The sequence below is a fragment of the Pelobates fuscus genome, chromosome 12, assembly GCF_036172605.1.
Source record: "Pelobates fuscus isolate aPelFus1 chromosome 12, aPelFus1.pri, whole genome shotgun sequence".
In the NCBI taxonomy this organism is placed as follows: domain Eukaryota; kingdom Metazoa; phylum Chordata; class Amphibia; order Anura; family Pelobatidae; genus Pelobates; species Pelobates fuscus.
In genome coordinates this window covers 124,699,157-124,712,519 of record NC_086328.1, presented here as the reverse complement: position 1 = coordinate 124,712,519, position 13,363 = coordinate 124,699,157, and the positions used below count along the sequence as shown (strand labels likewise).

General features: G+C 41.4%; 1 protein-coding gene across 1 annotated transcript in view; it reads right to left on the bottom strand.

Annotated features, from left to right (window-relative positions):
- The window catches only part of DGKZ (diacylglycerol kinase zeta), a 187,703-nt gene extending 174,340 nt beyond the window's left edge, over positions 1-13,363 (bottom strand). The window contains exon 1 of the mRNA XM_063437883.1: positions 13,043-13,363. Within this exon, the coding sequence (XP_063293953.1) occupies positions 13,043-13,251 (209 nt within the window). The 5' untranslated portion in view covers positions 13,252-13,363. The remainder of the gene's footprint in view (positions 1-13,042) is intronic.

Here is a 13,363-nt window from a genome sequence, read left to right as displayed (position 1 = left end):
AGGGAAGTCCTAGTACAATGTATCGCACACATAGAGGGAAGTCCTAGTACAATGTATCGCACACATAGAGGGAAGTCCTAGTACAATGTATCGCACACATAGAGGGAAGTCCTAGTACAATGTATCGCACACATAGAGGGAAGTCCTAGTACAATGTATCGCACACATAGAGGGAAGTCCTAGTACAATGTATCGCACACATAGAGGAAAGTCCTAGTACAATGTATCGCACACATAGAGGGAAGTCCTAGTACAATGTATCGCACACATAGAGGGAAGTCCTAGTACAATGTATCGCACACATAGAGGGAAGTCCTAGTACAATGTATCGCACACATAGAGGGAAGTCCTAGTACAATGTATCGCACACATAGAGGGAAGTCCTAGAACAATGTATCGCACACATAGAGGAAAGTCCTAGTACAATGTATCTCACACATAGAGGGAAGTCCTAGTACAATGTATTGCACACATAGAGGGAAGTCCTAGTACAATGTATCGCACACATAGAGGGAAGTCCTAGTACAATGTATCGCACACATAGAGGGAAGTCCTAGTACAATGTATCGCACACATAGAGGGAAGTCCTAGTACAATGTATCGCACACATAGAGGGAAGTCCTAGTACAATGTATCGCACACATAGAGGAAGGTCCTAGTACAATGTATCGCACACATAGAGGGAAGTCCTAGTACAATGTATCGCACACATAGAGGGAAGTCCTAGTACAATGTATCGCACACATAGAGGGAAGTCCTAGTACAATGTATCGCACACATAGAGGGAAGTCCTAGTACAATGTATCGCACACATAGAGGGAAGTCCTAGTACAATGTATCGCACACATAGAGGGAAGTCCTAGTACAATGTATCGCACACATAGAGGAAAGTCCTAGTACAATGTATTGCACACATAGAGGGAAGTCCTAGTACAATGTATCGCACACATAGAGGGAAGTCCTAGTACAATGTATCGCACACATAGAGGGAAGTCCTAGTACAATGTATCGCACACATAGAGGGAAGTCCTAGTACAATGTATCGCTCACATAGAGGAAGGTCCTAGTACAATGTATCGCACACATAGAGGGAAGTCCTAGTACAATGTATCGCACACATAGAGGGAAGTCCTAGTACAATGTATCGCACACATAGAGGGAAGTCCTAGTACAATGTATCGCACACATAGAGGGAAGTCCTAGTACAATGTATCGCACACATAGAGGGAAGTCCTAGTGCAATGTATCGCACACATAGAGGGAAGTCCTAGTACAATGTATCGCACACATATTTAAGAGCATTATGAGAGCACTTTACCGGTAATCTGTGCATAGACAAATCTATTTTGAGCTGTCAGACACCCTGCTGTGCCGTGAATGTATTCAATGCCCCCTTAACAGCTTTATCCCCTGTAATGTACCCCACTCAGGCTCTGCCTCGCTCACAGTCCACGTTTCCCAGTGGTGAGAGGTATGAGTTCGCTGGGTAGGAATTATTCATTGCTATTGAGCAGTGTCACTCTCAACTTGACATTTAACCATTCAAATAATGAAAGGCATAAAAGAGCAACATGTGGCTTTAAGTACCGAACAAAAAGAAAGTAAATGTTTAATGGCTTGCAATGTTTTGGTATGTATCAAAGTCAATGCACCGTTAATTAGGGTTGTTTATAAAAGACACATCACGCAGGGCCAAAGTAAGCTTGATGCCCCCTTGCAGTGTCCATTTTCTATACACGCCCCCAGAACAGGTTGCGGTAATTTGACTTTAAATAGCTTGAATTTATTTTTTTATTTTATCTCCACTATTGTTTTTTTCCCAGTCAGTTCTCGACTCTTGTAAACGTGTTGTTTACTGAATAAGCCCCATGGTCTATCCTAAATACAGCCTGTCTAGATTTCATATCCCTTGTTACCCTGACGTTCTTCATTTCAACGTCTTCTCTATAGCTCCTTTAATTGGGTACAGCATGTGCTTCTCTTCCCCTGTTGATTTTTAAATGACAAGTACACTGCGTGGCTCGGAGATTTATATTTAGCTGGTTGATAAACATAATTTAATAGCAAGAACCCTTTTCGAGAACATAAAGTAAGAGAGCAGGCTGATTAGCGAAATGTGTGGAAGCAGCTAATTAGCAGAAGTTATAAGAGTAGACTGAAGGGAATTCTGCAGCAGACCAAATCAACAGAAGTGGGTTGCAATAGTGGGATCGGTGTATTATATTAAGATAAATGGAAAAAAACAGTAGAGAGCGATCAATGCCAGCTACACAGGCTGTCCAAAGACCAGTAATAAAAATAAATGGTCTAATACGTATCTTTAGAATGGTCAGGATCAGTAAAATGGATTGAAGAGGTAAAAGAACGGGAAGGTAGAAGAAATGCTAGCCTCCGAGCCCAAATATAATTGTAGATTATTCTAGTTTTCATGAAGAAATAATGTTTAATAATGACAGGAGGCGAATATTTTGCATTCTCTTTTTACTGCACCTCCATAGCAGCAAAACAACAGTAACGTAAACAACAAGTCAAATTTGTAATTCCTCTTCTATGCGTCAAAAGGATCCAGAGTAGAAACAAGCTCGGGATCGTCCAAAAAGTCATCATCGATGAATACAACTTTAATTCGGAAACCACAAACAAAACAGGACGTGATAAAGGAGCGCTATACACTCCAAGAGAAGTAAGGAAAACCATGAAAGACGTAATATAGAAATATTATTATTATTATTATTATTATTGGTATTTATATAGCGCCAACTAATTCCGCAGCGCTTTACAATATTATGAAAGTAGAGCATTTACAATAAATGAGACAATTACACAGTGACACAGGAACAATAGGTAGATGAAGGCCCTGCTCAAACGAGCTTACAGTCATAGGGAATAAATCATAATGGAAGGCTACCTCACTATCTTGAGAGAGCCTGCTGAGCTCAGGCGAAACGCGTGGATCTGAGAAAAGACATTTATTTACCAGTACCAGCAGATTTCTCCAGCGGTGTTGAATTACAGTAATCCTCCTTTTCGGCTTCCAAGGATTGCGGCTTGATGCATGAAACATTTACCGAATCAGCTGCTCCAAAGGAGTGGTAATACTCTTATCAATACACTGCTTATCTGCTCTATACTGGACTTTCTGTTGTTAAAAATATACCATAACCACTTTCTTTTATCATGTAAGAGTTTTTAATAGGGCTTTGGGTTTTTAATCAGTGCCAATAAATTGTGTTACACTATATTCCGTTTTTTGGATAAGTTATTTTGGATACAAAGTATAACCCAACCTTGGTCACAACAAGGACAACACATTAAGACCACCCCAGATTCCCTATATCCGCCACTGTGGAGGTGGAAAGTGAACTCTGCACATAAAGAATAGTAAGATTGAAACATACTCCAATTGTGAACAACATTTAGGAGACCATCTCATAGCGCTGACACTTTTCTTTGCAACATTTGATTTTAAGAGGTTTTGGGAATAACATTCCATGTGTCTGGCAGCTGAAATTCAGGACTCTTTTTGTTAATTGTATATTTTATAAATACTTCTGCACTTTTTTGATTTTATTAGTATAGTTGGTGTGTTGTAATAGTATGTCTGGTTCGGTGTGTCAAAGAGTAGGATGTTTTCTAGGTAGATGACGCACTGAATAACCTAGGATCGCAGATAGCACATCACCGGTTTCATAAGTACACATGTGAATTGCCAAACGGTAGACACTTGAATTACTTGGGGTCTTTGTGCCATAGAAACAGGAGGAGTCTGCAACTGATGTGGTGTATTGCATCCTTCAGATCCAGTTGCGTCAACCAATCCCCTCGTTGAAGTAGATCTCTGAGCAAATGTGTCTCTTCCATTTTGAAGTGACGGTAGGTGACATAGGCATTCAGATCTTGAAGTCTGATAACCAGATGATAATCCCCAGTCTTTTTCTTTACCAAAATTATGTTACTGAAGAATCCGTCTATGTCTGGGGTGTGTTGGATAGTCCCTCTAGCTGCAGTGCCCAAATGTCTTTGTCGCTGAGTCTTTTTTGAAGCGTATTCGTCCAAAGTTGAGGCAATACCTGGTGTTCGTGGTGGTGAGTGAAACTTTATTATGTAACCGGCCAGCGTCTGGAGGACCCAAGAGTCAGAATTTTTTTTAGACCAATTCTGTGAAAAGAGAGATGCCTTGCTGTTGGGGGGGGGGGGGGGGGGGGAGGATTTGTTACAGTTGTACCCATGTTTTGGGGTGTTGTCTATGCCTTAAGGTTGAGAAGATAATTTTATATTTCTGTAACTCTTTCAGGAAAGGTTCACCAAACAACATACCCTGTACCTGGGGGCCCAACTCTCTGGTGCTGAGTTCTGTCTGTTTCAGATCAATTCTAAATAAGATCACCTTACATCTCTCAGAGGATAATGACTCATTCGAAGACAGGATGCGAACATTTGGACCCCAGTTCCTGACTTTTTTGTCAAGGGATTTTCGAATCCACAGCTGTGTGAACTTAACAATATGTTCTGCAGTACACAATTCTGTGGAGCGGGTATGTCGGGCATTACGTGGGTTGAACGTAGCTGTACCCATGGCAGCAATGATGATCTCACAGTCCATAGACATAATCCAGGAGTAGGGGCAGATGCACGGGGCTCAGCCGCAAAAGATTGTGTCTGAGGATGGGTCATGCGCCCCATCATCCCCTTCCGAATATTACCTGTCCGCTCGCCATTCATCCAGCAAACAGAGAGTGGTGGAAAAATAAATATCAGGTGATGATGACCTGTCCACCTTTGGGACCTCTTACTCCGTTTAGCGGGAGCTTTACTTATCCTTAGAGCAGTGGTGCCCAAAAGGTAGATCCCCAGAGGTTGTAAAACTACAACTCCCCTGATGCTTTGCATGCCTTTAGAATGCTTTATAATGAAAAAAAAGCATAATGGAAGCTGTAGTTCTACAACATCTTGGGACAGAAAATCTGAGAATTCCTCCGCGTGCCAAGCCTGGAGGGAGACCACCCATGGTGGGAAAGTGAACATCGTGTAGCGCCACATAAGTCATCCATCTAACGCCGGTTCTAAGATAATAAAGAGGAACACCGTCAGTCACAATATGGGGTAGTGAAACAGAAGATGGGAATAGGGGAAACAGGAAAAATAATTAACCGTCACGCCCTTGCTATGCGTGCTGGCATCAAATGCTAATTTTGCACAGAATTTACATTAGCCAGCCTGAAAATTTGTTCTGGGCTAGCTAATGATGCTGCTGTAGATGTAGTTACACCTCCGACAGCCAAAGGTTAATCTCTGTATGTGCAGCGTTTCAAAGGATACGCTGCACATACAGTTACAAGGCACTATGACCACTTAAAATCAGTGAAGTCGCCAAATGGTAAATATAAGTAACAGAGTCAAAGCTAAATAACCAGCTAAGAAGAGCACCATTTTTTGGGGCTAAAAGAATCACGAAAGGACAATGAATGAGTGGTTAGGATTAAATAATATTAGTGACCTGCATAATTCTGTAAAAATAGTGTTAATTTTATTACAAATATACGACAACTGACAGGTAAGTTTTAGGCACCTAATAAAAGGTACTTACTGGAGGCTGTGCCATACAATTTGTATAATATAAGGGAACAGCTGAAGTCAGTGTGTAAGGAGGTAGCGGACCACGGGTAACCCGACTGGTTACCTCTGCTATTACCTTCCTTCAGCTACTCTGGAACCATCAGCACAAGTAAATACCCATTCCCTCAGTAACCAGACAAAACATTGTCGTGGGAGTCAACTGAGGTTTATTGGAACACACGGCTTTTATGCACAGACCCCAACATGGGGTCTCCCATACAATAATACAGGGCTTTTCCACCCAGGATCCTCTACAGAAAAATATACAGTATTCTAAAATCCTCTAAAAATAAATTTTCAAAAGGGGCTAATTGGATTGCATGGGAGGTCAGAGCTTACAATGCAAATTCCTCTTTTAAGCTGGGACCCCAACTGAGCCACTCTGCAAGGTATGAGAAGTCAGACACAAGTGACCTGGGAGTCTGGCTTCAGTACAAACCAACTCTCACTTGCCATATGTCCTGATTTCCTCCTAGATAAGGGACCTTTGATATTAATAGTCATCAGCCCTCAAGAAAAACCTCTGTGCTCCAGTATCATACCCAAAAGAGACACTAACACTTACCCACAAATTAATAATTACGCCTCATTTCTATTACATTCAGAATGGGACAAGCACAATCTTCCAAACGTGATTTGCGAACAAGGGGAAAAAATATACGAATGAGTAGTAGTTCTGCCACACAGCTCCCCCTTAACCACAAGCCGACATACACAGTCTGATCCCAGCAGATTGGCTTGGGGATGTCCGGGGGAGTATTAACAGACCACTTTTCCAGTTCGGTCTGTCGTGATAACCCGTCTGCATTCCCATTTTGCTTACCAGGTCTATAATAATTGGAAAAGTCGTATGGTTGTAGGGCCAGGCTCCACCACAGTAACATGGCATTGTCTTTTACATGGCCCATAGTCCTTGGGCAGGAGGCTAATAATGAAATTATTAGGCTAGTAATGAAATAAAGCAGGTGGGAGCGAGAAAAGCTACATCTCACTGTGTATTTTGTTAGTATTGAAGTTGATCATTGACAGCTTGCACATTCGTCTTTGCTGGGATACGAGATAAGAGTCAAAGTGAACATGAGCTAGCCCAGATCTAATGTATCTGAACCTATAGAATGTCAAATGGTTTCATTGAGGCAATAGCTATGAAATACATAATCAAAGGATTGGTACATTTGCACAGGAGACTCACATTTTTAAAAGTTAAACCTCTTAAAGGGACACTATATTCACCAGAACAACTACAGCTTATTGAATTTGTTCTGGTGAGTAGAATCATTACCTTCAGGTTTTTTGCTGTAAACACTGTCTTTTCAGAGAAAATGCAGTGTTTACATTACAGCCTAGTGATAACGTCACTGGCCACTCCTCAGATGGCTGTTAGAGATCCTTCCTGGGTCATGGCTGCCTAAAATGCATCCAAACATTCAGTATCCCCTCCCTCTGCATGCAGACACTGAACTTTCCTCATAGAGATTTATTGATTCAATTCATCTCTATGAGGAGATACTGATTGGCCAGGGCTGTGTTTGAATAATGCTGGCTCTGCCCCTGATGTGCCACTTTGTCAGTCTCAGCCAATCCTATGGGGAAGCACTGTGATTTGATCAGGCTACCACTTCTGATGATGTCAGCAGACTGCTTGTTTTTCTGAGGCAAACAGCATGAAGATCTACAGCTTCTGGCTTGAATACAGTAAGATTTTGCTATATTTATGGAGGCATGAGGGGCCCAGGGGGGCTAGATGGTGGTTTTAACACTATAGGGTCAGGAATACATGTTTGTGTTCCTGATCCTATAGTGTTCCTTTAATGACCCAACCTCCCTTTAAAATGGTTTATTTTATGGAAAAACTAATTTACAACTCAGTAAGTGGGTTACCCCTCAAGACTTGGTAGAGGTACTAGTTAGTATGTTTAAACACTTTTAAAATATATATATTTTATTTTTGTTTGTTTGTTTCAGTATCTAATGTGTTAATAAGTTTGGATGAACGTTTGCATTTGTAATCCTTTTGTGATAATGAATTGAACCCGGTCTATTGTAGAGGGGTGTAGCAATTTGGGTCTCGGCTAACATCTAGCACGATATGGATGTATTCTGTGTGTACTCGGGTAGAAGCAGACAATATGCCTAACGCAAAAATTTCTGGTATTAAAGTAGGTTTGTCACTTTGCAGGGTTTGTTTTTAAATGAATCCTTCTCCTTTTTCCTTGTTTTTAGATTTTTGAAATTCACAGAGTTGCACTAATCATCCATAGCGTGGAGACGCTGAGTGTAGGTGCTGGACTTTGTGCGGCACTGACCCAGAAAGCACCTCTAGTGGCCGTTTGAGGGACGGCCACTAGCGGTGTTACTAGGCACCAAATGTAACATTGTACATTAAAAAGCCTGCACTGACAAGCTATAGACACAATAAGAACTTAAGCTGTAGTTGTTCTGGTGACTATACTGTCCCTTAACCCCTTAAGGACCAAACTTCTGGAATAAAAGGGAATCATGACGTGTCACACACGTCATGTGTCCTTAAGGGGTTAAATAATACAAGGGGTATAAGGAAAGGAAAACAGAAAAAATAACCTGACAGCCGCTTTAAACGAGAAATACATATGCATACATCTCCCAATTCCGGAGTCCTGAGATTCGGGACGCTAGTGTGAAGCAGGTAAAGGGGACCAGTGATGCGATCATCACCCAAATGTGCAGACCAACCCTGCAAGAGGGGGGTCTGCCTGAGTTAATGGCAGATCAGCCTGTTGTGAGTGCACAAGGGTTGACCCCATTTCAGCGATCCCTGCAGGGTAATAGTGCCCTAATCATAGTGCGAGCTCATCTATTGGTGCACTAGTGCTATGATTGTTTGAGACAGTTCCAGAAATCTGGACTGTCCCGCTGAATTTGAGATAGTTGGGAGGCATGCTGTAGCGGAGTAGCAGTATTATCCACGGTATCTCCGCTGGTAGTCAGGATAAAGCAGGTAAAACACCGGCAGCTTATTAATAATCCCTCTTCCCCAAGGACTAGACGACACATAGTCTGGGAGCCAACTGTCATTTTATTCCACCGTCACAGTATTTATGCAAGACCCCATGCAAGGGGTTTCCTGAATGACATTGCAGGGGTTTTACTACAGAGGACTGTGTGGGGAACTTAGTCTGCAAGGCTGTTTCCCAGCATGCCTTGCTGTACAGGAGAGATAATTGTGCAAGAATGTACTGTTAATCACATTATCTCTCTGTACAGCAAAAATATACAGTTTTACATAAAAATACATAACTGATATAATATTCAGACGAATGCTACACACTGCATATAAAACGAGCATAGCAACAGTTAATGATATATTTGAGGAACAGCGTAAATACGTCATAAATATCCAGAACAGAAAAATGGATTTTCCATTCAAAGAATCATCATCTAATAACTCTCACTTCCAAATACAAAGGACACTGCATGAATACAGGAGAACGCTTTCGGAGGACGCCAAGTGATCAATAGCATGACACCGATCTTCCTCTCTGAAATGCGAAATAACTGATCAGATAAAACAAGCAAGTTGGAAACAGACAAATAAAAAAGAAACCGTATTGTAGGTGATTTCACAAACCCATAAAAAACACACAGACCTACTCTCCCACAAAAAACATTGTCAATTTATTGCAGCAAATTACATTCAAATTCCTTAGAATTTCTTTTATCAGCAAAAAAAATTCCAATTCAGAAAAAGTTGTACAATTCTAACAGTGTTATATCTGCTTTATTGTTCCATGACCATCTACGCAATGTAAACATTTAATGATTTCAGTTATATTAGTAAAACGTTAAAAAACATTGTCATTTAGGAGTCAGTTTACGTTCCCTGAATATTTGTAGATTTTTTGGTACTATTATATTATTATACCCCAAGTACTGTAGCACCCAAAAATAGCCTTCATTGAAATGTATACATTTATTTATACATAAAATTCTTCAAACAATCTCCGCAGACCAATTTTTTCCCTTCCTGAGAATCTTTCCTATCAGTTCTGGACTTAGATGGATACTATATGGCTAGGAATAGACAGCTGTATTCATAGCACTATACTTCCCTCTGGCTCTCTCATCCCTCACGTCCCCTTACTGTACTTACTTGATTCCCATCGGCGCATTTCAGAATTGATCCCCCTCAAGTACATTCTACCCTCCCCATAGGAAGGCATTGCTGCAATGCTTTGCTATGGGGATATAACAGACGCTGGATGTCCTCATGCAGGGCGTGAGAACGTGCAGCGTCAGGCAACCAAATGTTGCCTAGCAAGCAGGAAGTGCCCCTTAGTGGCTATCTGACAGTCGCTAGAGGGGACAGGGCCATTGCACATAGACCACTTCTTTGAGCTGAAGTGGTCTGGCTGCTTATAGTGTCCCTTTAATGTACAGATACTCCTTACTTACAAACCGGGTTCCATTCCCCGAACATAGACCAGCTCTCTAATGTGGGGAATCCCTTGAATCCCCACACTAGAGAGCTGGTCGTAAGTGTGAGCCGTCGTGACACAGGTATGTCGTTAAACGAGGACCACCTGTATTCTATCTGGTGAGCTACGTCTTCAAAATGTAACTTCTACCATTTACTGTGAATTTCAGATTATCTGCCTATATTTGTACTGTGACTTTGCCCCTTCGCTCAGAATATCTTCCGATTCATTCTGATACTTTGGCCATTCACCCCGAGTATCTTGCCCGTTCACATTTACACTAAGGACTAGTTTTGGCACTAAACGATATATGTAAATAATTTCATATTCCATATTCCCTATCCAGCATTGTAACGGGTTACTCCAAGAACCATGACCATTTTTTTAATTTGAAGACGTCATGGCGTCTGGAGTCTGATTGAGCAGCATTTCACCATGTATTGATGCACGTACAGAGATTAACCCCTTTTTCTCCTGGAGATGTAACTCCACCTCTGTCAGAACTAAGTGTCAGGTTGGCTAAAATCAATTCGGTGTAAAATGGGCATCTGATGCCAGGACGCACAGCGTGCTGGTGCCAGACAGCCAATGTTAGCATCGCAACTCCCCATCTGTGCTGTGTCTGTCCTCCCCTCAGCTTCTGTCCCCCCCTAACTCTTTCCCCCTCTGGCGAGTGACATCAGGCAAGGTGGATTGGGCTGAGGGGGAACTTGGCCAGTTGTTTTGGGGGCACATCATCACGGAAGGGGTTACTACAAACCAAACCAGTGTTTTTCACACCTCCTGTGCTACTGTCTTACCCTGCCATTTATTTCATACACTCTCATCTCATCACCCACTCCATGCCACTAATCTGAGGTCCCTCCTCTATCAATTTGTTACTCCAAACCATCCATCCCGTGCTGTACTCCTAAGAGATCATCCTATGCCCTCGTAAACTCATTTCATCATGCCATTTCTCCGAGCTTTCCATTTCATGTCACTGCCATCCATATCATGTTTCTCCTGCCAAACTACCAATTTCAAGCACCAAAAATCCATGTGTCCATTCTCTGCCCCACAGTCTCCATCTTATGTCTTTCCTTTCCAGATGTCCTCTCCATTTTCCCCTGTCCGTGTATAATGCTCCCTGCAAACATAACAAAACCTCTCCTTGTCAGCTGTCAGTCTCATCCCCAATGCCACCCATGTGCCTCTTCGAATGAAGAATAACTAAGGACCTAGAACAGGTCAATAGTAGGACAAAGCCCCCTTTGGATTTCTCAGAGATCAGTTTATTGGAGAGACCTTTTTTACAACTGTCTTTGTAAAATCACGTTGGACAGTAGTTAGAGTGGAGGGATCCAGGGGTGGGTGTTACAGGCAGTATTTGGACATTGAGAAGGGTTCGGAAGATAGAGATGTTAACGAGGGCTGTGGGAGAGAGACGTATGTGACATTACTTCCAGAAGCTTCCATTAAGCTCACTGCACATTGGCGTAATTTGTCTTTCTGTTTTTTCTTTTGTTGTTATACAATAGACACAAGTATAAGTACATAATTTTCCAGGCTTTATTGTGCAAACGTAATCATGCAGAGAGAACAGAAACACAGCAAATAGATGGAAATGAATTTTTATATTTTAATGTCAGAAACACCCTGATTTGCAGCTGAAGGTTACAGAGCCATTCCGTGGGAGCTGACCCCGAGTTGATGAAGTGTATTCAGTTAAAGGGACACTCCAAACACAGAAAGCACTTCAGCTTGCTGATATACTTTATGTGTATAAAGTGTCTTACTTATTTTATTTCAATAAAAAAAATTCACTTTTGTAAATTAACATTGTTACACGCTCTGGTTGCCAATCATAGAACCTGTCCTTTTATTTCCTGGTTTGGTTAGCTCAGTGGAGCTAAACTCAAAAGGGCAGCAATTACCCTGAGCACCTGCCTTGCAAAGACTTCTCATTGAGTTGCATTGGGAAGTCTGTGATTGGACAGTCACAGAAAGTATGGGCGGGTTTAGAAGGGGTACATTCCAAGCTGTCTATTGATATTTATTGACACATTACCAATTGCTTTTGAGCCATTATCACGTCAAAGCGATCACAATCTCTCCGATGTATTGTGAATGGGTTGAAAACACTCACACAACACCAGCCAAAAATCCGATATCGTTATTGATCAGTTACCGATGCTGGCTTGTAATTTATCACTCAAGACATAGATTGTGGAATATAATAAATGTATTAATCAGAGCATATAAATATGTAAAGAATACGTTAAAAATTTTCCATAAATGATGATTTTAAATCTATTTCATTTTTTATTTTTATTTTTTTGCAGAAAATTAATAGATTCACTCTTGAAATAACTGAAAGCGCCCATCTTTTGAAAAACGCACTATATGTGAGATGCTGTCACGGAATCAATTAACTTCAAAGTGAATAAATCTAATTCCACATTAATTGTCAGGCTTCCTTTGTACGTGCCAGAATAACCGAGAAGCTGACATTATAAGATAAGTAAAACCAATGGTGAATAAATGGTTCATTTGTGGGAAATTGATCGGAAATGTTAGTGACTTAATAATGAAAAATTCATCAGCTATCAAATTTGACTATTCTTGCTCATACATATTTTTCTCACTAGCTTCTCGATTCACCGCAAGTCACGGTTTAGTAGATAAACCCCTACAGAATTTCGCAGACAGAACTTAAAAGTGGAAAAGGTAAAGAAAAATATATATATACTTTTTAAAACCAATGATATAGGCAGGAAATGGAAAAAAGAAAAGTAAATACAAGTAAATGATAAAAATAAATAATATCCTCATGCAGTTCTATAAGAAATAGATACAGAGTAACCATATTTTAACTCAGAGCTAAAACATGCATCTGTACATCAGATCACTTAACTCCTGGAGTGCCAGCAGGTTGCTATATGATACTTAGATTAGAGACAGACATTCCATGATATTGTGTTTTCACCCACCTGTAAGACAGCTGTTTCTTCATGTATAGAGGGAGCAGGTTATCTATGGCTCCCTGGGGGTGGGGGACCAATTTGGGGTTGGGGTATTGAAACCCCCCAGACGTGCCAGCTGTAATGCACTCATCTTCCAGTGCCCCATGGAGTCCTGCCACCTCTTCATCCTCCTCCCTGTGATGCCCTGGATCCTGGCTGTGCCCTCCCTCTGCCATGCTGCTGGGCTCTGGCTGCAGTGCTGGCTCCTGGCAGAGCTAAGGACTCCAAATGGCAGAATGGGAGGCAGGAGTGGGCAGGTGAGGAGAGGGGGGGAGAGGTGATAGAATC